General features: G+C 43.0%; 1 protein-coding gene across 2 annotated transcripts in view; it reads left to right on the top strand.

Annotated features, from left to right (window-relative positions):
* Positions 1 to 18,791: 18,791 nt before the first annotated feature.
* grid2 (glutamate receptor, ionotropic, delta 2) overlaps positions 18,792 to 26,236 on the top strand; it is a 961,209-nt gene continuing 953,764 nt past the window's right edge. For both annotated transcript variants that reach the window (XM_059650188.1, XM_059650127.1), the window contains exon 1: positions 18,792 to 19,916. In XM_059650188.1, coding sequence (XP_059506171.1) covers positions 19,829 to 19,916 — 88 coding nt within the window. In that variant the 5' untranslated portion in view covers positions 18,792 to 19,828. The remainder of the gene's footprint in view (positions 19,917 to 26,236) is intronic.

Here is a 26,236-nt window from a genome sequence, read left to right as displayed (position 1 = left end):
GAGATGAGAAGGGTCTTCTTCAGCCAGAGGGTGGTGGCTCTGTGGAACTCATTGCTGCAGAAGGTTGTGGAGACCAAGTACATGAGAGATAGATAGGTTTTTGATGAGTAAGAGGATCAAAGGCCGTTGGGAGAAGGCAGGAGAATGGGGTAGAGAAACAATTTTTATTGACACGCATATAAAAATACAGTGGTGTTTTTTCAGATGAAAAATGCAAAGTGTCAGCATGCTCTGACACCATCTCGAAGCACTGTATATAATGCAATATTTTACAGGATCATATCAGTCATGATTGAATGGTGGAGCAGACTCAATGGGCTGAATGGCCTGATTCTGCTCCTACATCTTATAGTCTAAGGCTGTGTCTCCTGCCACTTCCAAAAGGTTCACAATATGCATGTGGAAAATTCTGCACAAGTACACTTTGTGAAATGCTCTGCTTGTTAAAAAAAAACAGGACAACATCTAAACCATCACAATAAATAATCTCATTGACATTGCTGGCAGTGCCACTGAACATGTGGCTTTGTATACATACTGAATGCATTTTAGGGGTGTCAAGACATTCCTGTGGTATAATGGTTCTCTCTAAGAAAGGCCTGATCTGTTGGATCTCTTGGGGCATTTTCATTTGAAAAAATGTACTTTTTCATAACGCTTAAAAAAGTACATTTCACATTTTAAATTTGTCATTAGATAAAGTGTTACAGAGTTCAATTTCTTTCAAAATACCCTGAGGTACTTCACTACACTTACAGGTTATATTTCCATTATGCATTTCATGTACAACATTCTTGTTTCCATATAAAAGTTCAGGGGGACAGACAGGAAAGTGGTCAGATTAACAATGATCTTACAGACTGATGGAGTGAGCTGAAAGGACTGAACATTCTGCTCCATCTGCTATTTCTGTTACTCCTATATAGCCTCAGGATTTGTTTTAAATATAATTTTGTCCACTTCCACCTTAAACAAGTTACAAATAACTTTGACCAAAATGTTATGAATGAATTTGCCCAGGTATCCTACAATACCAAAGTGGTCAAATCAATTCAAACACAAGCTGGTACCAAAGCAAAACGTTGCCACTTCATGAGGAACAAAATTACAGTAATTTTTAATACTGAACTTACTATACCCAATTACAGTAATTTTTAATACTGAACTTACTATACCCAATCCTGTGCAGCTGCTTATGGTTACAATACTTTCCGATTCTCTTGTAAATTTACACAGTCACTCTCTGTGGCTCTGTCGCTGGGTCTGGAAAGGTTTTCTCTCTTTCTCTCTCTTTCTCTCTCTCTCTCTCTCTCTCTCTCTATCTCTCTCTCGCCAGATGATCTCTGCCTTTTGCTGTGCTGATCTCCTCAAAATGCCTCAGACAATTCCAAGAGCCGTTCGAAGAGAGCAGTCTTCAGGTGAAATCGGTTTATCTATCTTTTAGATGGTTTTCTGGAACTTTAAGTAGTTCTGGCCAATCAGGGAGACAAAAACACTATCTGCTAAAAAACAGATTGGTAACTTGGCCAAACAGCTGGGCATATTGGGTACATTGGTCAAGTGAAACTCTGAAATCACAAAACCCACATACCAGTCACAGTGCAAAGACAGCAGCCGGGTGCTAATGACATTAGCAAAATGTAAAAGGCAACAGTTAGTTTGCACAGACACCCCCAACAATTTATCCACTAAACAAAGTGCAGCCCATACTGAAAGGCACTGTGTCATGTCACACAAGGAAATTTAACAGTCGTATACCATCTAAATGATTGACTCTTGCTTCAAACTATTAAGTTACAGATGTTAGTGTAGGTTCTCTCCTGGAACAAGTGTTTCAGCTGTTCATAGAGTAACAGCCGTACAGCACACATTACTGATCCAGGGTGGGGCTTTGCCTTGGCCAGCCTGCCTGAGGCCCTCCTTCAGCTGTTCAATCATCCAGTTTCTGTAGCTGCTGCACAGGGGTGCAGTTCTGCTGCTCACCGTCATTCCTGGTTTTGCCCTGCATGATTTGTTGTATCATCTTGGTGTGACCCTCTGGTATGGTTACTAAGCGAGGACTAGCCTGATTGTCCACGAGTTGTCCCGTGGTGTCATATTGATGCTTAGTGCTTATAGGGCTCAGTTGACTTGTTGGATCAAGGTACTGAATTTATTGTCCAAGTTAGCCAAATCAAGGGTATTGACCCGTGACACTCCTGCTCCATAAGCCATGGCTAGATCACTAATGAGTTCCTTTCTCTTCCATTCATTAACTGCAGGTCTGGGTTTTCCTGCATATTTCCATGTGCCTCGTCCCATTATTCTGCCAGTCAGCTGGGAATATAATCGTTTTAGCAGGGAAGGGCACCATTCTGGTAACGGTATCCCTGAGACATCTGTTATGACTGGCATTAACTTGGAGTGAATGTTGTCAAACAAAATTTTACATGTGGGTTTAAGGACTAGTCCAGTTCGAGGGTCTGGTGTGTGAGTGTGGGACAAAATTTGGGGGAGGAACATTCACTACTGATCTTAGAGCCTGTTTTTAATGTTGTACTCAAGGAATTCTTCATGGTTGGGCTTCCCAGGCCATCGCCATCCAAACTCTGACCCCTTGTCCAGACTGTGTGCTAGGCAACACACCACCCTGCACCCATTCTCAGAGAAACGCCACCAATCTTCTGTGACCCCCACATTCATACAACACAATGTGGAACTCCCATCGGGTTTCCTATACACCATGATCTGACTATTATACCCGAACATCACTGATTTTGCAGGGTAGACCCAGAGGATCCCATCTTTGCATACCACAGCGTCTGGCATATCATACCACAGGTGTCCTGAGTACATTGCTTTTCCTTATGCCCACGCTGCCTGCACTGCACTTTCAGATACAGTCATTACAATTATTACATAATACACAATAAATGATCTGTAAAGGTTGCATCACTGCCTTGGAGTAGCTGCTCTGGTGCACTTTCCAAGAAGAAAAAGAATACTTTCTGTAAATATCTTATTCTGATATCTGCCAATGTCTTCTACATAACATTTTAAAATTGTTAAATCTTTCCATTCCTGGCCCCCTTTTTTTGAAATAAAAACAAAAAGGACAGTAGAAAAAAATGTGCCCCATATGTGGGTTAACAAAGTGTGGGGCTGGATGAAGGGTCTAGGCCCGAAAAGTCAGCTTTTGTGCTCCTGAGACGCTGCTTGGCCTGCTGTGTTCATCCAGCTTCACACTTTGTTAACTTGGAATCTCCAGCATCTGCAGTTCCCATTATCTCTGACCCCATATGTGGGTGGCAGCTTGTGCAGCTGGGGCCCTTTAAAGCTATTGCCATTGCAGGGTTTCCCCTGTCATCCCCACCATGTAAGCCACAGCCTGTTTCCTTTCCAGCTGTTGCTGCCAGGATAGTATCCTGATGATGGCCCCTTCTTCCAAAGTTCCCAGTGCCAGGCTGGAACTTTAGGTGCCCAACAGTCCCGAATGAAATGGCCACTTCGGTCACATTTATAGAACAGATCAGGTTTGGGGTTCATTTGTGGGGTTCCCCCCTTTCAGGGGTGGGTCACCTTTATGGAGGGGTGTCCGTCTGGGAATCCTTAGTGCATTCCTGTCCCTTCTTTCATTCCTCCAAGTCGGGGGGCGCTATAAGGAGTTTGGACCGTGCTTATATGGGCTGACCGTCTGGATGGCTGTTATATCTTCAAGTCCCTCTCCCATTCAGCACTTAATTTGTGGAGGACCCAAACCTCATGACACGGAGGTTTCAGAGGGATTGAATCCCAGACATGGGAGACAAGGGTGCAGACCCAATTCTCCCTTTATGTATTGGTAAGACAGGTGCAGGCTATGTCCCAGAAAACATAGACAAATTGGACCCTGAGTCTCCAGGCAAGGCTGGTGGGGTGTACCCCTTGTTCTTGTCGGCACTTGTGAAGAGCCTCTATGGGGTCTGCCTTATCCTGCCCTACAGCAGTAAGGACCGCTGCCTTCATATCATCAAGAGACTCCTTCCCGAGTTGTTGGTCCTCAGGGAGGGCTGAATGGACCAGTATGTATGACAGACTGTTTGTAGATTTCATCAAAAAATGCATATGGGTCTGAGGTGGAATTAAAAGTGTCACTTTTGTCGCATATCTGCCAGTTGGGTGGCCATAATAGGTGTGTATGTGTAGTGCGACTATCAGCTGGTTGACCACAGGGTACATGGGCTGTGGTGCTGGCTATGGGTCAATGTATGGGTTGAGGGTTGGGTGCTGGAGATGCAGCCGCCTGGGAGAAGGGTGGCAGGGATCCCCATTTGTGGGGCCGAGGCAAATTGAGTGTGGGTGGGTCAGCGCTGAGCCTCTTATTATCTCCCGAAGGCACACATTATCCAATTCTGGGTGGAGATCTGGTTCTCTAGGGCTGTGTTTTTGTCCTGGCTATGGATGCTCCATATTAGGGCTTGATGTGCATTGTCTTGCATTGGATAACCTGTATGGCTGCTTGGAGCACCCTATACTGCTGTTCTAGCTTGTGTGCTGAAGCTGCCTCACGGTCCAAAATGGCCTTCCTCTCACAAGAATGGTCTCTTTCCAAATGTGACTGTAACTGTCCCGCGTGCATCAGACTTTCCTGTTTTCTGGTGTTCTGCTCTTTGCAAGTTTTAACTTTCCTAATTCATTAGCGGTGATTTGTAATTGCTCCCACAGCAATCTAAATCTCAGCTAGTTGTCTACAGGAGTTTTTTAGGCTACATGCTATTGCTACTGCTGTAGTTATCTGAGTGGCCTTCTTTCATAACTTGTTATGTGTTTCTTTCCAAATGTCTTGGGCTTTGAAACTAATGGTCCAGGGCCAGGCTAGGCTGCTACATAATTCTGTCGATTTTGGACCACTTTTTACAAAGGTATTGTCTGAGATTACCCTCCCACATTAGACAAGGAGACACTTGTCCTATTTTGCTAGCAAGCGTATTATTGCTGGGTTCTTTACTGGATTGCACATAAAATTAATGTCTCCTTGATTCTTTGGAACTTAAAGGTCCCTCAACTCTCTTGAAGTCAAAATAAATTTCTTTTGAATCTTAAAATTATAAAAAAGACTTTCTCTGACTCTGTCCCTGTCAAACACTCCTGGGCTACGGACGACGAAGGGTCAAAATACAGAGTAAACTTACCTCTACTCATTAAAACTCAAGGTAAATTAAATTTCGAATCCCCTCAGCTCCATCCCCATTGAACACTCCCAGGACAGGGACAAAGGTTTAAAATCCAAAGGAAAAGTTTCTTCTCCTCTGCAAATAAATAAATTAATTAAAGCTCCCCTAACGCTGCCCCCAACAAACACCTCTGGGGCAGAGACAACTGGGAGCTAAAATGAAAGATCCCTTGGTTTGTTCAGGAGTCCAAATTGTCTCTACGGTTTCTACACAAGAGGTACACCTCTGCCCCTCTCTAGATTGATTTTCTCACAATCCCTCTATACCCCATTACACTTTTCCACATCATACTTTGCTTGCTCTGTCTGTATAGATCACTTGGCTCATACTGTGCTTGTCACAGTTTAAGGTACCTGGTTTATGGCTCAATTGATGTCAGTGCCAACATTTCACATGTTCAGTTCATATCCTGGCCTTCATGTGGAGCAGCTGCTCTCTTAACAACCAGGTCAGGCTGATCATGCAAGATACCAGGCAAGGTTAATTCGAGTTTGGAAGACCTTAAGGGTCACTTCAACCTGAAGCCTCTCAACAGGCATACCTAATCTTGTTTGGTTCCTCTTTAAACAAGTTACAGATAACTCCAACCAGTCCATCATGAATGGTTTTGCCCAGGTGTCCCAGTGTACCAACTCGATCAAATCAATACAAACACAAGCCAGTACGATAGCAAAACATTGCCACTTTAGTAGGAACAAAATTTTGATAATTTTCAATATGAAACATATTATCCCTCATCCCTTTTGGCCACTTATGGTTACAATGCTTCCTAAGTCTCTTGTAAATTTACACAGTCGCTCTTTCTCTGTCTCTGGGTCTGTCTCTGGGTCTGCGAAGCTGCTTTCTGTTTCTTTCTGGAAGGTCAGGTGGTCTCTGCCTCTTGCCATGCTGATCTCCTCAAAAGGTCTTGAACAATTCCAAGAGAGGTTCCAAGAGAGCAGTCTGCAGGTGAACTCTGTTTTTATATCTTTGACATGGTTTTCTGAACCTTTCTGTAAAACTGACAATTTGGGAATATACACTTAATAGTTTGAAACAAGAGTCAATCATTTAGATGGCATGCTACTGTCAAATTTCTTAATGCGGCATCACGCAGTGCCTTTCAGTCTGGGCTGCCCTTTGTTTAGTGGATAAGTTGTTGGGGGTGTCTGTGAAGACAAACTGTTGCCTTTTACATTTTGCCAATGTCATGTGCACCCGGCTTCTGTGTCTGCACTGTGTCTGATATGTGGGTTTTGTGATTTCAGAGTTTCACTTGACCAACGTACCCAACATGCCTAGCTGTTTGGCCAAGTTGACAACTTGGGTTTTAGCAATCCGGAGGCTGTGACAACAGGAACCAGCCAGTAGGTGTGCTATTGTTGTGAGACTTCAAATCATTCATATGGTAGTCCTTACAGAAAGACTGTAATGTATACCTTTCTAACTTTATTTCTTATTTTCCTAACTTGTACTGTATCTATCTGTAATATAATATAGACGTTTTCTTTATTTTCTCTTATTTTTGTACCTAAGATTTGTACCTTGGTACTTCATGAGTCGGAGACATTATATACTTTTCACTGTACTCCTGTTCTTTTTTAACTTGAACACATGTGACAATAAACCCAATCCTAATTCTATTGAGTCTTTAAGGTACTAGTTCCATCCTTCGGTGCTTATCTCAATACCCCAGAGTGCAGTAGGGGCAGACTCAATCAACAGATTCAAGAAGGAAATAGGTCTGTTTTTGATGAATACACAGGATAAAGGGTTGTGGGAAACAGGCAGTAAAATGGAGTTGAGACAAGGATAAGATCAGCCATGATCATGTTAAATGATGGAGCGAGCTTTTCGGGCTGAATTGCCTATTCCCACTCCTACTTCCTATGTTCTCAGCATGTAGTCCTGTACTTTGGCTTGTGTTAGCCTGTAATAATTGGATTTGGACAGTTCTTTGCATTGGAAGAATGGCAGATTTTGTGCAGATCAAGTGTTGAATTACTCAACAAGTAAGTGGCAAGAGACGAATGCAAATGGATTCGTCCTCTCTCTTCTCAGTTAAGACAATTTAGTGGCTCCCTCAGACTGACTGCCATGCAGCAAATTGTATCAACTCCAGTTCTCTACAACACAACTGAAATGTTAAATAAGCATCAAATGACTGAGGAGCAGCTAGACAAATACCCAACTGTCGTTTCATTTCATTATATCGAGGTAATTACTTTGACAATTACTTATTTGCAACTAATCTCAAAACAGAATAAGTTCAAGTGATAATGTAGATATTTATACACTCAGTAACATGAATCTGCTACAATCTCTTCCTAAGTGAACACAAATGAAGTCCCCACATTTCTACACATCCCTCCCCTGACAAAATCCCATGCAGTGCCACTGTCATTCCAACTTATTCCAAATGCCAATAGTGTGAAATTGAATGTATGAATGGTGAAATTTTATTTTTCTGTCTGAAGAAAAAGCTATAGCAGCATAATTTGAGATAATGCATAAACATAGTCTGAATTCTAAATGGGAAAGTGATTTGATACTGAACCCAAGTGCAGGGGTAACACAGTGTGGAGTTGGATGAACACAGCAGGCCAGGCAGCATCAGAGGAGCAGGAAAACTGACATTTCAGTTTGCGACTCTTCTTCAGAAATGGCGGGGGCGGGGGAGGGAACTTTGAAAGAAATAGAGAGAGGAGGGGTAGGGCTGGGGAAGGTAGGTGGAATGGTGATAGGTGAGTGCAGGTAGGCAGTGCTGGGGATGAGTCAGTGAGGTGGGAGGAGCGGATAGGTGGGAGAGAAGATTGACAAGTTGTGTCAGGTCAAGGAGGTGGGGATGGGAGGGTGGGTTGGCCATGGGATGAGGCCAGGGTTGGGGAGATTTTGAAACTGGTAAAGTCCACATTGAGACCATTGGGTTGTAGACTCCCAAGGCGGAACATGAGGTGCTGCTTCTCCAGTTTCTGGGTGGCGCCATTGTGGTACTGGAGGAGGCCCAGGATGGACATGTCATCCAGGGAGTGAGTGGGGGAGCTGAAATGGTTTGTGACCAGAAGCTGTTTGTCATTTGTCGCGAACAGAGTACAGGTGATCTACAAAGCAGTCTCCAAGCCTCCGCTTGGTCTCACCGATGTAGAGGAGGGCACGTTGAGAGCAGCGATGCAATAGACCACATTAGCGGATGTGCAGGTGAACCTCTGTCTGATGTGAAAGGTTTGTTTGGTGCCTTGGATGGAGGGGAGGGGGGAGGTGTAGGGGAGGGGGGAGATGTAGGGGAAGGTGTAGCACTTCCTGCGGTTGCAGGGAAAGTTGGCACGGGTGGTGGGACTAGTGGGGAGCGGGAACGGATGAGGGAGTTGCAGAGAGAGCAGTCCCTATGAAAGGCAGATACGGTGGGGAGGGAAATATATCTTTGGTTGTGGCATCAGGTTGCAGGTGGCGGAAGTGGTGGAGAATGATACATTGGATACGAGGTTAGTGGGATGATATGTGAGGACGGGGGGATTCTTTGATTTTGTTGAGTGAGAGAGGTGTAGGAAATGCAAGAGATGTGGTTGAGAGCATTTTCAACCACCGAAGCGGGGATGTGGCAATCCTTGAAATAAGAGGACATCTGGGATGTTCAGGAGTGGAACATCCCACCTTAGGAGCAGACATGGCAGAGGCAGAGGAACTGGGGGTAGGAGATCGCATTCTCGCAGGAAGTTGGGTGAGGGGATGTGTAGTCTATTTAGCTGTGAGAGTTGGTGAGGTTGAAATAGATGTCGGTTTCGAGGTGGTCACCAGAGATGGAGACAGAGAGGTCCAGGAAGGAGAGAGAGGTATCGGTGAACTTCAGATTGGGTTAAAAGGTGTTAGTAAAGTTGATGAACTGTTCAAGCCCCTCGTGGGAGCACAAGGGAGTGCCAATACAGTCATCGATGTAGCGGAGGAATAGGTTGGGGATTGTGCTAGTTTAGTCACTTCCTACAGACTAAGGGGGTGGCCACAGGAACCCAAGGGCCAAGGTTTTCCTGCCTCTTCATAGGATACGTGGAACCATGCCTCTTCCGCAACCTCTGTGTTGTCTCTGACTCCAGCATCGGCAGTTCAAAGTGCAGGGTGGTTCTTTTATGCACTAAGCAAATTTTTCAACCACAGCTACCATTCTTCACATTAATGAGACTGGTGTTGGTGTGAATCTTGAACTATTTGCTTGATAATAAACTTGTATTTACATCATTAGTTCTTCACACTGTTTCGAAGTTGGGTAGAGTGCTGTGGATTGGGAGACAGGAAATTAGGATTTGTTGTTTGAAAAATGTTAGCGAGGGGGAAGGTCCCTTTCAAAGATGTTGTGCTTTTTCTATGCTCAGAGATGTAAAATGGATATCTGTGAGCAGCAGGTTGAAGGTTTGCAAGTACACAGAAAGCACCCAAATTAAAACATTTGTATTAAAAGGCTGTACATTTAGCAGGCCAAGCAGTTTTGTTTTGTTACTAAGAAAACAAGTTTTTGAATTTAGCCAATCCATTTGAACCATGCACTTAGATACCAAAAACCAATTTAACTTAACTGCTCTGAAGATGCTGCTTGGCCTGTTGTGTTCATTCAGCTTCACACTTTGTTATCTTGGATTCTCCAGCATCTGCCATTCCTATTATCTCTGATTAACTTAAACGTGATGGTTTTGACAGCAGAGGACCAATACTATTGTAAGAATTTTTTATTTTCTCAAGGGTATAAAAGAAGGTGGCAGTTGGACAAAGAGCAGAGTGCTAACTGCCATCCACCAGAGCTAAAAGGCCTCAGCCCTCAAGAGTCAATCGCTGGCTCTCTCAGTCTCTTCTGTATTTTAGAGAAAGCACCATCAAAATCGAAGGTCCGAATGGCATAACGAGTTAATATTCCTAACAGAAGAATTGGTGGAGAAGGAACAGAATATTTCTGCAGACAGGTAACCTGGCTGTTATTTTGTGAGACTAATTTTTTAAAAATATATATAAGTGGGACTTGTATTTATTGGAATAGCATACCATTAGAATCTTGCTTTATTTGTTAATAATTAGTAGTTACAAAAGATTTATTTGGTTTGTTAATAGCTTCGTAAATTTGTTCACAGTTAGAATTTGATAAATAAATTGTTATGTGTTGATTTTAAAGTGAGCATTCGGGATTTACTTTACTTAACCACTAGAAGTTACTGAAAGGCAGGCTACACCGCTTTTCACACTACTAACAAATTACAGGGTGAGGCACTCCTCTTTGGGTGTTTTGGTTTTAGTTCTCAGACTGGGTCAACCTCACCTTATAACAACTCTATCACAAAAGTATAGCTGGCTAAGCATTCAGCATTTCAAGCAACAGTAAAAACTTCTTTTCATCTAATAATGACAATCATGCTTGTTTACCATGTGTTGTTTTAAGGTGAATGATGATATTTCTTCACAATATCATGGCTTTCTTATCTGTAGATTTGATTATTCCAATATTGTCCTTCTCTGAACTTCTCCACATTCTAACATCTCTCTCCTTCTTCAATGATTCTGAAAAATCAGCTCCTTATTTATCCAATCATGTCTTTATATGACTTGGTGTGAAATGTTGTTAGATAGTGTCCTTGTTTAGCCCCTGTTATGGTGTTAGGTGCCCCATTACATGCAAATTATTATTGCAGTTACAAGCCGCCTCAGAACAAATATTTATGTTAGTCTGAGCTTGGTAGTTGGCCTTGCCTCTGAAACAAAAGGTTGTGTGTTTAAACACCAGCTCAGACACTCAGTATGTAACCTTGGCTGACCAAAGAACTAGTCTTGTGCTCCTGAGATGCTGCTTGGCCTGCTGTGTTCATCCAGCTCCACACTTTGTTATCTCAGTTTTTCACTCAGTTATTTTAAGTTGCTAAGGGAACACTGATGATTCTACATAAGAAACATGGTTGTATTGAAACCATTTTTACAGAGTAACACAGATGTCCTTTGCACCCAAATGCATCTCTTCCTGTTTCAACCTATTTTCCCCTTTTCTATCACCTGTTGCTCCCTCCTGATCAACTCAGCATTCTCCCACTGCCTTTCTTTCATCTCTGGTTGCTTCATTTCATTTCACCTCCTTCCCCTTTCTGACGTCCGCCTTCCAATTCGCCTACCACTCTCCCCCTTCCCACAACAAATTTGGAATCTGCTTGAATCAAATGCTACTACCCAATATTCCAACAGTCTAAGGATATAGTGTATGTCGTTTAGAACTGCGATGAAGAGAACTTTCTTCAGCCTGACAATGGTGATCCTGTGGGTTTCTCTGCTACAGAAAGTAGTTAAGGCTAAAACATTGAATGTTTTCAAGAAAGAATTAGATATATTTCTTTGGGCCAAAGGGATCAAAGGACATGGGGGGAAAAGTGGTTTCTTTACTCAGAGAGTAGTAAGGGATGGATTGCTTTGCCTGCAACGGTAGTAGAATCGCCAACTTTAGGTACATTTAAGGCGTCATTGGATAAGCATATGGATGTACATGAAAGTGTAGGTTAGATGGGCTTGAGATCGGTATGACAGGTTGGCACAACATTGAGGGCCAAAGGGTCTGTACTGTGCTGTAATGTTCTATGTTGGAGTTGAATGATCATTCTGAATGTTGAAGTTGGCTTGAGGGGGCAAATAACCTACTTCTGCTCCTATTTTCTGTATTTTTCCATGTTCCCTTGTGTTGCTTGGAAATTTCCATCATTTATCCAGAGTTTGACATTCTTGAATATTGGGATTCACCCATTTTGGTGCTAGGGATGAAACCCTGTGCATAATTTTAAGTCTGCTGCATATTTGATTGGGATGGTAAACTGAGACCCTGCCTGCCTTTTCAGATGGCCATTAAAAAATCTCGTAGCAGTTCCTAAAAATGCACAGTCGAATGCTCCATGCATTGTAAAACTTCCTATACCTCAACCAAAGTCACTGAAACAAGTGAGTTGTGGCACCTTACTGTGTGTGAAATGTCTACTGCTTCACCTGCATTTCAGAAACAATCACACTTCGAAGCCCATGAATTACTTTGTGATTTCTAAAGAACATAAACTTTATTCAACAAATGAAACTTTTTGTCATCACAATGTCTGATGTTGACACTCATAAATTTAAGTGAGATTGGGAGAAATAAGGATCAGAAAGTGATGAGAAACCATTTTTGACAACATTACTACTCATGTTTAAATATACATATAGTCTACTGCTTTTCTATAATTTTGAAGACAGTTAAAAGTGACTCAGTGCATTAACACTAAGACTTTCTTGCATAACACTTAAGTGTCTTAACACAGTAGCAATTGCCAATATCCCTCCAGCAGTGGAAGCTTTTTATGATAGTATAATGTTGAGTAAGGTTACTTACATGACTACCATAATTCTAGCACCATAAAGTTGCTACTGCACTTCTTAGTTTGACACTTCTTTTACTCAACATTATCCACAGGTGTATGTAATTTATTTGACCTGACAGATCTTGAAAACCTAAAAATAATCTTGAACAATAATGAATTGCAGTGAGGACAAAAGATATGCTCCCTGAAATTACACTGCACAGCATGACCTATGAAATTCTTCCTTCTCATTTTTATCTAGACTTTCAAAACAGAAAGGAATTTCACACAGATATATGGACACCATACATAATAATTTCAGGACTGAAGATTTTGTTTGTGATCAGCAATTAATCCTTTCAATAAACGGCTGCTGAAAAGAATAGTAGGATTATGCAAATATTGTTAAAATTTGATAACATGACAGTCTTTTTGATGAAGTAACGCAGGATTGTCTGCTGTGATGAAAAGCAGATTTGAGTAATCATAAGCTCCTCCATCATTATTTCCACCTCTAACAACTTCATACAAATGAGGGAAGAGTGTAGAAATCATTCTGAATTGTACCGTCACCAGTTCACTGGCAAAACTGAACTGGCATCGTGGGTAGTTGACACCAGGAGATCAACTTGAAATCACTGATAACAAAGTGTGGGGCTGGATGAACACAGCAGGCCAAGCAGCATCTTAGGAGCACAAAAGCTGACGTTTCGGGCCTAGACCCTTCATCCTCATCCAGCTTCATACTTTGTTATCTTGGATTCTCCAGCATCTGCAGGTCCCATTATCTCTAACTTGAAATCACTGTTTGGTCTCTAATTTCTCAATTTCATAGAATTGTTACAGAGCAGAATGATGCCATTAGCCCACTTTATCTGCACCAGTTTTCCAATGGACATTATGACTTATTGCTATTCTTCTGCTTTTCCCTTGCCCTTGCACATTGTTTCAGTTCAAATAGTTATTTTACTCCTTCCTGAATGCGGACAACAGGTTATTTCTCAACCCAAGGGTTATACTAGGGTTGTGCAATGAAGACACGCATTTCATCAGAATACATTATTTTGTGAAATCTCAAGATAATCCAGTTTTCCCCACTACCAGAACTTTCCTCAGAGGGTGATTGGATCTGTGTAATACCACCTCATTCCGTCTATTTTCAAAATCTGTCCAGATTCTTAAATCATTTCCTCCTTCCCTGCTTCTTCCTGTCACCCTTCCACTTCTTTCTTCAAGCTCTTAACATTTTTTTTCAAATCATAGCCAGCAGCCCCGGGTTATTTTGTGATTGTATTATTGTCTTTCAGGGCGATAAAACTGGTTGAGGTGTTCCACTTATTTTTCGTAAGCTGCTGAGCACAGCTCGATTGCGTGTAAACCAGTGACATCTTGCGTACACTTGCTCCATTCCTTTTCAGCACAGAACCACTCCAGCCTTGTTCATTCTCACAGCGTCCAATGGCAATTGTACCCAGGGAAAATTCACCGGAATGCAATACTGTTCCAGTTTAAGGCTTAGATCAGGCCAGTTAAATCACCTAAAACTTCTACCAGGAACAGTCTCCAGGCTAAATCTGCAGCAACTAAATCCAGTGGGCGTTTCTTTTTTCAATGATCACTTCCAATATTAAACAGAGAATCGAGTGTTACAACGCAGGGGAGCAGAGATTAGACATGAGGGGGAAATAGTTCATATTTTTCACCAACTCTATCTCAACTTTAAATGGACAATCTCTCCCGAACTTAACCAAAAATGGTCCATGACAGCAGAAATCTCGAAAGTTGTAAGATTTCAGTTTCAAGATTTAACGGAATCTGGGGAACCCTTGTTTACAATTAATTGTGATTCGAGTACAATAAAGTGAGAGTAACTCGGAGGCCGTCCGTAATTAGTGCACGGCAAAAGGGGTTTGTTTTGTGTACTGCCGTTTGTTTTTACGAGTTACAGGTGTTATCCTGTAATTGTAACGATTGGCCGGCCCACAATCCCATGTTTAGCTAAAACATGATGCTATCTCAGGGTGGGGGTCCATCTTTAAGTGGAAAGCCTTGCAGTTCCTCACATCGAGGTGGTGGCCAGGATTTCAACGCAGAGGAGATTGAAATTTAGCTCCTTTCATCTTTAATATGTCGCGGCTCAGGTCGAAAACGTGCCCACCTTTTCTTGAGGATTTTGCCACTGAACACCTTCTGTTGAACAGGCTGACATTGTGCAGGGGAGAGGTATAGACTACAATTACGGTTAACGAGGAAATAGCTTGAAGCACTCGAATTGTTTTTCACCTGACTCCTCCCACCCACCGTTTATCGAAATCACTCGGCTAAACGATCGTTGGTTGGAGATATTTGAAGGTTATTTAGGCTGGTACGTGAGAAGTAATACTAGCAACACACGAATACCAGCCAATAGCTGTCTCCGCCAACAGAGAATCCAACAAAAAAAACAGAAATTGCTGGAATAGCTGAACAGATCTGCAACATCTGTGGATAAGGGTCACTGGCCTTTCCCAGCAATGTTTGATATAACAAGGTGTGGAGCTGGATGAACACAGCAGGCCAAGCAGCATCTTAGGAGCACAAAAGCTGACGTTTCGGGTTATCCCTTCTTCAGAAATGTTTGGTTTTGTTTCTGATTTCCAGTATCCTCAGTTCTTTCTGTTTTCATTTACAGAGAATCTAATCATTGCCTCAAAATTCAGTGATATTGCTGGTTAGCTCAGTTGGCTGTCCGGGCTGGTTTGTGACACAGATGCTCGTCTACAGTGTGTTCAATTCCTGCACCAGATGGGGTTACTATGAAGGATTCTCCTTCACAACCTCTCCCCTGACTTGAAGCGCGGTGATCGTCGGGTTAAAACGGCCATTTTCTCTGTCATTAGAGAGCAGCCCAATGGTCTGGCAGGATAGTGGCTACTCTGCCCCTTTACTCGTCACTGAACCCCTCACTCTCAATATCCTGGAGTTTGCCCTTGTCAGAAATGGAACAAGCCATATATAAACCTTTAGAGCGTGGCTATAAAGGCTGGGGGTAACCACCTCACTACCATTTGACAGTTACAAATGCTCTGATGGAATACTGTCTGTCACTCAAGAAGCCCCATACCATGACAAAGCTGCATACTCCTTCCACTACAATGCAGTGTCGCAGAATGCAACAAGATGCAAACACTAATTCCTCTACACACAGCCACCAAAATCTGCAGGACTGAGAGATAGTAAGAACTGCTGATTCTGGAGTCAGAGATAACACAGTGTGGAGCTGGATGAACACAGCAAACCAGGCAGCATCAGAGGAGCAGGAAAGCTGATGTTTTGGGCCGGGACCCTTCTTCAGAAAAACGAACTGCTTTCTCGTAGAAACATATGACAGGTGTGAGTTTAACCTGTGGGTTGCCGTGCGTCGGGCAAGGGTCAAGGGGCAAGGTCAAGAAGGGATGACCTTTATGGTGACCTCATCTGGGACAGGAATTGAATTTACTTTGTTTGTGTCAACCTCCAGTGTAATCCAGCCATCTAGCCCATCGTGATAAGGGCAGCAAGCCATGGGACCACCACTATCTGCACTTTCCTCTTCAAGCCACTTACCTTCCTCACTTGGAAATACATAATCCTCTCCTCATTGTGGTTGGGTGCAGTTTTGGTCTCCTTTTCTGAGGGAGGATGCTCTTGCTCTCGAGGAAGCGCAGTGAAGGTTTACCAGGCTGATTTCATGGATGGCGGGACTGATGTATGAGGAGACATTGATGAGGTTGGGATTGTTTTCGCTGGAGTCAAATGAGGGGGCGATCTCATAGAGACTTATACAATTCTAACAGGACTGGACAGGGTAGCTGCAGGGAGAATGTTCTCCATGGTGCGTGTGTCCGGAACCAGGGGTCACAGTCTGAAGATTCAGGGTAGACCATTTAGGATGAAGATGAAGAGACATTTTTTTCACGCAAAGTGTGGTGAGCCTGTGCAATTCATTACCACAGGAAGTAGTTGATGTCGAGGCACCTAGATATAGCACTTGGGGCAAATGGGCTCAAAGGTTATGGGGAGAAAACAGGAATGGACTATTGAGTTGGACTATCAGCCAATGATGGCGAAGAATGGTAGAGCAGAAGGGCCAAATAACCTCCTACTGCTCCTATCTCCTGTGTTTCTATGTCAAAATCCTGGAATTCCCTCCCTAGCAGCTCGTAGGTCTAACCTACATCATGTGGACTGCAGCAGTTTAAGAAACTGAGACCGGTGTCACCTTTTCAGGGGCAATTAGGGTTAAATAATCAGCGATGCTCGCATTCCCAACAAGCCAACACAAAAAATATTTAAATGTAAGTAATTCCAATCTGAATTCGCAGCCGCCAGCATTTGTTATTTAAAATGAATAAATAACAACGTCGAACTGTATGAATGAGAATTGCCAATCACTCGATCAATGAAACTAAACGGCTTCCTAAATTTCACAACAGGGAAATACTGCTCATGCTGGAATTCTGAAACCAAAGCAGAGATGGCTGAGGAAATGCTCAGCATCAGTGGAGAGAGAGAGAAAGAGAAACAGAGAGAGAGAGAAATAAGTTAACGTTTATCAGAACAGAAAACATTAGAAAGAATGTTGTAATTTGGGGAAGTGAACGGTTTGAAAAGGATGAAAACAAGGTGTTTGGGGACAGAGGAATGTGCAGTTCACTGGTAGGGTCTCTGCCTCCCGGATTAAAGGAGTTGGAGCCAAGTCCCATTCTGGAATGTGTTGATTAACAAAGGCGTTCTATAACTAACACTTCCAATGGTTTACTCTTTTAAAAATAAAATAAGTGCAAGACAGAGGAGTAATGCCTTTTTATTTTCAACTGGGAAGGGGTACGGTTAGGTCATGTCAGGTTCAGTAAGAGATGAGAGTATTACGGTGCGTTCCGTTAGATTAGACTGACAACATTCCTCGATTGCCTACACTTTGTAATCAACAGTCAAATTGGATTGGGAGAAATTTGGGGAGAAATTGGTTTCGGGTAGTTCCAACTGAAGCGATATTAACAGACTTTAAGGAACAAATGAGGACACTACAAGGTTGACATCCCGAACTGCGCCATATCTCACTGGATACATTAAAATAATTAATTGCAGGCCCTTCTCTCTCTCTCCCATACACGTGAAAAGAAGCCACTGACACAATCCTGCGTTAATTATACAGCGCCTTGTACTCCCGGCTGACATGATCGTGAATATATGTGTTACGTTGACCCGTTTAAAATTCTGTTATGAACAATACAGTGTCAGTTTTACTTAGTTAACCAGGATGAGAAATTGTCGAGGGTTCTGTCAACTAGCTATCAAAGCGAGCAGTCTTCGAGAAATTGGTCACATTTCTGACAAGATTTTCCCTGTTCCCGAAAGATACCCGGGAACAAATGTGTCATAGGCTCAACACTGATAATGTCAATGGTCGATCTATCAGATAATTCCCCGGATAAAAACAAAACAATGCGGACGCTGTAAATCTGAAGAACGAACAACGGTTGCTGGAGAAACTCAGCAGGTCTGGCAGCATCTGCAGAGAGAGGAACGGAGTTAACGTTTCGAATCGAGTGACCCTTCTTCAGAATTGGGGAAACAAGTTCTGAGGGGGTCATTCTAGACTCGAGATATTGACTGTTTCTCCCTACAGCACCTGCTGAGTTTCTCTGGCATTTTCCGTGCTTCTGTCGATTAACTGCCCTAGAAAATCATTTGACTGTCTTCAGTTGTACTGTATTTAGGAGATAAGGGGGACTCTTTGTATGACAGGGAGGTTTTTGGGCAGTGAGGGCTAGCTGTGGGAGATTTGTGCCGGCTGGATGTGAAACAGCAACCCTGGAGTTGAAACTGTTTTCGTTCTCCGACGATTTTAAAGCACTACCTCATTCCCAACCATAAATAAAAAGACAAAACTCCGCCTTTTTCGCGGCAGCTGCAGAGAACCCAAATTTGTCAGAGGGGAGAGTAGCCCTGAACTCAATGGATTAAGTCTATTCAACACTCAACACGGGCCTGTCGATGTGATTCTGTTTCGGCTTTGACAAAATGAAGTCCATTCAAAAAGCCCCGCCACGAAGCGCAGCGGGCGAGGGAAGGGGCTATTGGAGGAGGTGGGGGGAGAGACTGCTGTCCGTACACCCTGCTATTTGTGTCTTTTGCCCGGGGAGTGAAGAGTCTACAGACACACACACACACGCACAGTGTGGGCGCCTTCAAATGGTTAAAGACGCGCTCAAAACTCGAACCTCTCCTGCCAGGCGCTGTGCTTGATGCCTATGTAGGGCAAAGCTGATCCCTGGACCATTTCCAGCGTGGCTTCAGTCCTGGCACGACAACTAGTCCTCCCTCCCAGGTTTCTACTTCTCATTCTCAAGCCGCTTTCTATTTGAATCAGGAGCACGGCTTGTTAAGGAGCGGCGCGCTGATGCTTTCGTTGCTATCGTATTATTCCATATAATCTGTGCTTTTCTCCTCTCTCTCTCTCTCTCTCTCTCTGTGTGTGTCTCCCCGCTGCGTGTTGTATTCCTAAGCAACGTGCTCGTGATGCCGAGCGCCCTCTCTAGCTCTGACACACAGTCAGGCTGCAGCTCAGTTTAGTGCCATCTCTCTCTCCGCCTCCCCCCCAACCCCCCATCTTCGCCCTCTGCAGAGAAAGAGAGAGAGAGAGAAAAGTTTGGAAGCCCGTGTAGATATATATGTTTGCAAGCCGCCCCCACCTTCAGGAGAGCGGGGATCAACTAGATCGGTGGTTCGAGGCGAAATCTGTTGTGTTTGAACCTGCGTTTGGCTGCTTCCGCTGTACCCGGACATCCCCAGACTTGTACTGCCCTCCTGCTCCGGATTCTTCAACCGGTTCCCTCCTCCTCAACTGCAGAGATAACAACTCCCCCCCCCCCCTTCCCAGTCCATTCCTCCTCTACAGACAGGGACATCGAAGTTATCCTGCCCCTCTGCGTGATACACAGCCCCGGATTGCGCTAGTGGCTTCGATATTTCTTTTCTCTCTGTCGGATTACAACTGGATTCGTTGTATTTCACACCGGCACATCCAAACCTCTCAATGCTGCAACTGAGATTGTAGAGAGAGAGAGAGAGAGAGAGAGCGAGAGAGGAGGGCAGATCTTCTGGGCACAGTGGACTGGCAGAGGAGAAGGTGCTTCGGAATCGGAGGGACGTGCGGGGCGCTGATCACAGCCAAGAGAGGAAAGACGCCCCATCCCTCTCTGCCTCTCCCTGCCAACTCTTCGCCTGACTTCCCGGAATTAAAGGCAGCGCCCGCGGGTTGACCGGAGGAAATCGCACCCCCCGGGGAAGGAAATGGAAGTTTTCCCGGCCGTCTTCCTGGTGTGTGCCTTGTGCTGTTCCAGCAGCGATGGGGTGGCCGCCGATTCCATCATACACATCGGTAAGGTGACACTGCATTCTCCCGTAGCCAGCCTGGTACCCCTCTCCCTCCCTCTCTCTGCGTGCTTCGTGCCAGGGACTTCCGGACAGCAGGCGATGGGTTTTATTTATAGTCCCCGCTCGAATTGAGAAGCTGCTTTGGAAGTTGTTCACTCCTCTGCCCACCTCCCCACGCACAAAATAAATAAATCACTCATTGGAGTACCGGCAGTTAAGGTTTGAATGTAACCCGTTAGATCTGCGGTAGACGGGCGAAAGCGTAGAGACAGACGCTAACACACACATAGAGTGACATACAAATTCACGGACACACAGACACACGAATACAAAGTAACACACATATATAGAGCCACAAAGTACAGCCACAGTGAGGTACAGACAGACATACACCGAGAGACACAGATCACAAACACAGAGAAACAGACACTCTCAGACACGCTCTCTCACACAAAATCTCTCGTTACCAAGCCTAGCCTGCTTTGGCAACGAGTGTTTCAAATTGGAATCCGAGCAAGAAACAAAATAGAACTTGTGATGCCACAGAACGAGACTCATTAGCAGTGATTCAATCCACTGAAATACTCCAGGGCTTGCAATTACCTGATGTTTTGTGAAATATAAATTTTAGAGACAATGTGGAAAGGGATTATCGAAGTGTCGTTGAAACAACAAGCGTCTGTGTCCGAGTAGATAAAATGGTAACAAAAAAACAAATGAATCATCCACCCGGATTTTCAAGAGGCAATCTCTCTGCTTTTACGCTGTTTGAGCACAGGAAACATTGAATCCGGCACGGTTTCTGTGACAGTGAGTTTACACTCGCTGAGGGTGCTCAGTGTGTGTCTGTGTGTGAGTCGGTGGGCGGGTGTCAATGTAAGTTTGTGGCGAAGTATGTATGTATCCGTGTATACCTTTGTATGTATGTTTGTGTATGTCTGCAGAAATTGGGATTTGTTTGTGTTTGCAGCAGTGTGTATCTGAGTGTCTGTGTGTATGTATGTATGTGCATGTTTGTGGCTATGTGAATGAGTCCCTGTGTGTGTATGTATGTCTGCATGTTGATGTATGTGTGTGTTTGTAGGTTTGTGTGGCTGTGTATGTATCTGAACGTCTGCGTGCATTTGTGTTTGTGTGTCTATCTGGCAATGCGTGTGTGTCTTTTTGGCAATGTGTGAGCATCTGTTCATCTGTGTGACTATGCTTGTAATGGGACTGATGAGTGATCTGATCACAATCCCAGGTTACACTAAGATTGTGTGCTAATTTCGCAAACTGACTTGTGTTGTGAATTGTGATAACACTCGGCAACAGAGCAGGTGTGAAAACACATGCACATGCATACGCGCGTAAACAAAACCAGCTTTTCATTCCTGGTGTTCGGGGGCTTTGCTTACAATTTGACTCATTTTCCTACAATGTCAATCTTCCCTTCCAGATCATCTCCTGTAACTAAGAAATTTCAGTTACCCCTGCAGAGAGGTGTTTGTCTGGGAGTAACTAGGGAGTGAACATTTGCTGTAAAGATTAAGGAGCATGTTTAGGAGCAGGTGTAAGTCACCCAGCCCCGTTCTGCCATTCAATAAGATCACGACTGATCTCTGTTCTGATAACTGCACATCCCTGTCAGCAATCCCCCATAACCTTTCACCTGCTTGTTCATCAGAAATCTATCTATTTCTGCCTTACAAATATGAGAAAAAAAAACTTTGCTTCCAACACCCTTTGAGGAAGTTTCAAAGATTCAGTGAGAAATAAAAAACATCCTCCTCATCTAGATTTGCCAATTTTAGGTATATTTAAGTCGTCATTGGACAAGCATATGGACGTACATGGAATAATGTAGGTTAGATGGGCTGGAATCGGTATGACAGGTCGGCACAACATCGAGGGCTGAAGGGCCTGTACTGTGCTGTAATGTTCTATGTTCTATCTGTCTTTGCTGGGTGATTGTTTATTTTGAACCAATGGTTCCTGGTTCTGCATTTTGCCATTAGATGAAACATAATTTCCACATGCACCTGTCAAGACCCTTCAGGATCTTGTGTGTTTCAAACAAGTCATCTCTTTCTGTCCCAACTCCGGTAAGTTCAAGTCTAGCCTGTCCAACCTTTCCTCATGAGATGACGTGTCCATTCCAGGTGTTAGTCTGTTAAACCGTTTCTGAATTGCCCCAACATAATTACACCCGCTCCCAAATAAAGAGGCCAATGCCGTATAATAAAATGTGAGGCTGGATGAACACAGCAGGCCAAGCAGCATCTCAGGAGCACAAAAGCTGACGTTTCGGGCCTAGACCCTTCATCAGAGCCAATGCCGTACACAGCCCTTCAGATGCGGTCTCATCAGTACTCTATATAATGAAAGATTGCAGGAACTGTCCCAATTCTCTGCTGTGTAGCAGTTTGCGTCAGCATCCTATTGAAAACACACTACCAGGATTCAAGGATTTTGTTGCTCTGTGATACTTGTTTGTTTTTAAAATCAAGCTTATAGACCTGGAAAAGCAGTTTTTAATTTCTGGATCGAACTTGCTGTATTCAATATTAAGAGTCCTTAACGCTCCTATTAGTTGGAAAAGGCTGAAAGGATAGCCATCGATATTACCAAAAAAGTATTATTAGCTGTTGTTGCCACAAGATATAGCTTCTCTAATTTTCTAGAGAAGGTCAAAAATATGAACTTTGCAAGTATTAACCCAGACTAAGGTTATTTTCTTCATTCACTAGATTTTTCAGATCTCTAAATATTTTATACACAGATGGTTTTACTGAGAAATGTTTGCCAGATATTTTCCAACCAATATGTTCAAGAGATGTTATTCCAAATCTCTAGAGCAGATTAGGCTTGAACCCACACCTCATGGCTCAGAGTCAGGGAGCAAGTTTCCCTCTAAGCCACTCATCATCCCTGTTCCTTCACTGTCATGGAGTCAAAATCCTAGAATTCCTTTCCTTATGAGCATTGAGGGTCTACCTACTGCACATGGACTGCAGCAGTTCAAGAAGATAGTTCATCATTGCCTTTCTAGGGCAATGAGAGATAGACAATAGATGCTGAGTGGCCAGCGACATCCACACCCCACGTCAGAATAAAAGAAACTGTGCTAACTCCGACACATAATCTAAATGCCCATGCTTTTGATTATCGTTAATTTAGTCCTCTTTTTCAAAGTACTTAATTCTCTTTCTTTTAAAATTTCAAATCAACTTGTTCTGGATTGCCATCACACAACTCTGAAGCAGAGAAGTTGAACCTGGACATTCTGGTCCAGAGATCAGGACATTACCGCTGCACCACAAGAACCTATTAATTTAGTGTTTACTTGCTTTGCTTAATTGCTAATGAAGCCGTACTGGAAAAGTTCCAAAATTAAGCCTCGAGTTTGAAATTGCAGGGATTCTGTTCGTAAATGAGCCACAATAATTTGCTGTTGAACTTCCTAAGTGATTGTCTTGTTTTATTCATGATACATAAAGCTCTACTTCAGCCGCTTGTCTGTTTCCACAAGCAAACCTCACCGTCTTTTAAACAGTGACAAGTCTGCTTGATGTAAATGGTGAGCACGGTGCAGAATGTTAACAGTGTCTAATTAAAGAAACAGGTTAATCAATGCGTGTAAATCACTCTCCTGCAGCCATTACAAAGCCAATGTCTGAGGCTGAGCATCTCATTTTATCTCAGTGCAGTAAAACCTGGAATTACTGTTAATTGGGATTCAGCTGCCTCTGTTTGTGGGTATATTTGTGCAAATCCCACCAGCACTGCATCCCAACCAAAACGCCAATAGGGTATCAATTCACCATGTGGCCCTCAGCCCCAAATGCCAGTTGTACTGCTTTTGGGAATTGAAGTTGAGGGGTGGAGGATAAATGTAAAATAGCCACTTCTAAATTTAGAATTTAAGAGAATTGTCTTTACCCAGTAAGAATTTGGAATCTATCAATCCAAGTTGTATTTGAGATGGCGAACCCAGGTGCATTGACAGGGAAGGAAGACAAGTGAGAAAGGGACAAAAGAATACACAAATAGGGTGAGATGAAATAGAGTTTGCAGAGATTTTCATGGATCACAAGCACGGGCATGGACTTGTCAGGCTGAACGGCCTGTTTCTGTCTTGTGATACCTGTCTATATTCTGTTTTGCAGTCTCAATTTTCTGCCTGTAATTTATCTATCACTGTTAATCTCAATATGGCACTTTTTGTAAGCCATGTTGAACTATCATAGAGCACTGTACCTGTCAGTTTCATCAACATCCTTCAGGGAACAACATCTCATATGTGTGGTTGACAGGACATTCAGCCATGTCTGACCCATCCCAAATACCTCTGACCTCACCCCTTTCCTCCTTTTGGAGCAACAGTAGGGTTCCCAAGGTCCTTACTTTCCACTCAGGTCTGCATTCAAAGGATCACCCTCTACCATTTCTGCCACCTCCAGCAGGATGCCGTCAACACACATTTCTTCCATTTTTCTTCCATTCTCTCCCCTGCAGCCTTTTAGTGTAAATATTTTATTAACTTTGCACTTAGTAGCAAGGACTAATTTCCTCTCTAAAACATAGAACTGTAGTGGCTGGAAAATCAGAAACAAAATTAGAAGTTACTGGAAAAACTCAGATCTGGCTCAATCTATGGAGAGAAAGCCAAGTTGATGCTTCTGATCAGACTGAATCAGAAGAAGGGTCACCGGACTCAAAATGTTAACTCTGATTTCTCCCCACAAAAGCTGCCAGACCTGCAAAGTTTATCCACAATTTCTAACTTTCTGCATTTTTAATTTACATCCTGCTAACATAGTTTTCTTCTCCACTACTAACAAGCCATTTGTCTTTGCAGTTGGCCTCTGCCCTCTTACTCGTCCTCTGCCTCTGACAAAAGTTTTAAAAATATAACTTTTCTCCAACACATTTCAGTTCTGAAGAAGAGTCATACTGGACTCGAAACATACATGCTGTTTCTTTCTCCACACATACTGCCAGACCTGGTGAGTTTCTCCAATATTCTTCATGTTTGTTTACATCTACCATCTTTACCTGGTCTGTCCTAGGTGTTGTACCAGACCCAGAACAAGGTTGTTGACTGTTAACTGTCTATTAAAGTGGACTAGCAATCCACTCAGTTCAAGGACAATTAGGAATGGACAAATGTTGGCCTTGCCTGCAACATTCACGTTCCATGAAATAATTAAAGAAGAAATACTCTTAAGATGGTCTATATTATAAAATAGGTCTTCATTCTTTATGCCTTTTTTACATGTTGGATGTTTGGCTTATTCTCTAAGGATGATGTTCTTTATTAATAATTACATGTTGACCTGTAACGGTGGTGTGTTCTGAGCTCTTTAGCCAGGTTTCAAAATGTAGAGAAGACACTAATGCATCTAAATAATGAGCATGTGTGGTAGCTGTTATAGGTATTTTCTAATCAACCTCTTTCTGGATGTTATTGCACACCTCTGGAGCTGACCTCACCTCTTCCCTTCTTCTAGAATAATGATGGGGTTCCCCAAGTCCTTACTTTCTCCCACGGTCTGCATTCAAAGGATCACCATTTCTGCCACCTCTGGGTTGGGCTTGAACTTTGGTCTACTGGTCTAGAGATAGGGGCACTACCACTGCACTACAAATGCCTTCTGCCTCTTGTTGTATATTGCTTAAAACAAATTCATAGCCACATTTTTACTCAATGTTGAATATGTTGTGTATGAGTTCCAGCTGATCATCATCCTCAGTGCACACTCATTTGACAAATTCTTCAATGCAGTGCCTCAATTAATGAATCGTTTAACCAATTTTCATGCTGATGATACGAAATAAAGCATATCAAACAAAATAAAACACTGCACATGACATTTGTGTCTTTCCAAGGTAGCTAAGCATGTTGTAAATCTGCATGGTTTTTAATCATGAAGTACTATAATTAACACCGGCTTTAACATTAGAATCACTTGTCCTGCATTCCTCACTGAAACAAAACTGGCTTGCATGTGCTAAACACCTTGGTATCAGGATAGATAAATCAGCATAACCAGTAGAATTCATAATCACAGAAGCCACTTGATTTATAAAAAGTTGCATCATTGATAATTTGGCTTCCGCACAGTGAACTTCCGAAACTCTTCCAAGCTCATTTTTCCACAATTATGCCATTGGTACTTGGTGTATCACTCAAAATTGATTCAGAAACAAGTTGTTAAAGTTAATTAAATCCTTTTCAATAATTGGATTTTCAATGGGCTGCTGAAATTTGTATTTTGAGCAGTTACTTTGACAAATAAATCACTTTAAACTTTGGATTAACAGTTGGAGATTCACAACTCA

The sequence above is a fragment of the Stegostoma tigrinum genome, chromosome 1 (genome assembly GCF_030684315.1).
Source record: "Stegostoma tigrinum isolate sSteTig4 chromosome 1, sSteTig4.hap1, whole genome shotgun sequence".
NCBI classification, from domain to species: Eukaryota; Metazoa; Chordata; class Chondrichthyes; order Orectolobiformes; family Stegostomatidae; genus Stegostoma; species Stegostoma tigrinum.
This window is presented reverse-complemented; position numbering and strand designations above follow the sequence as displayed.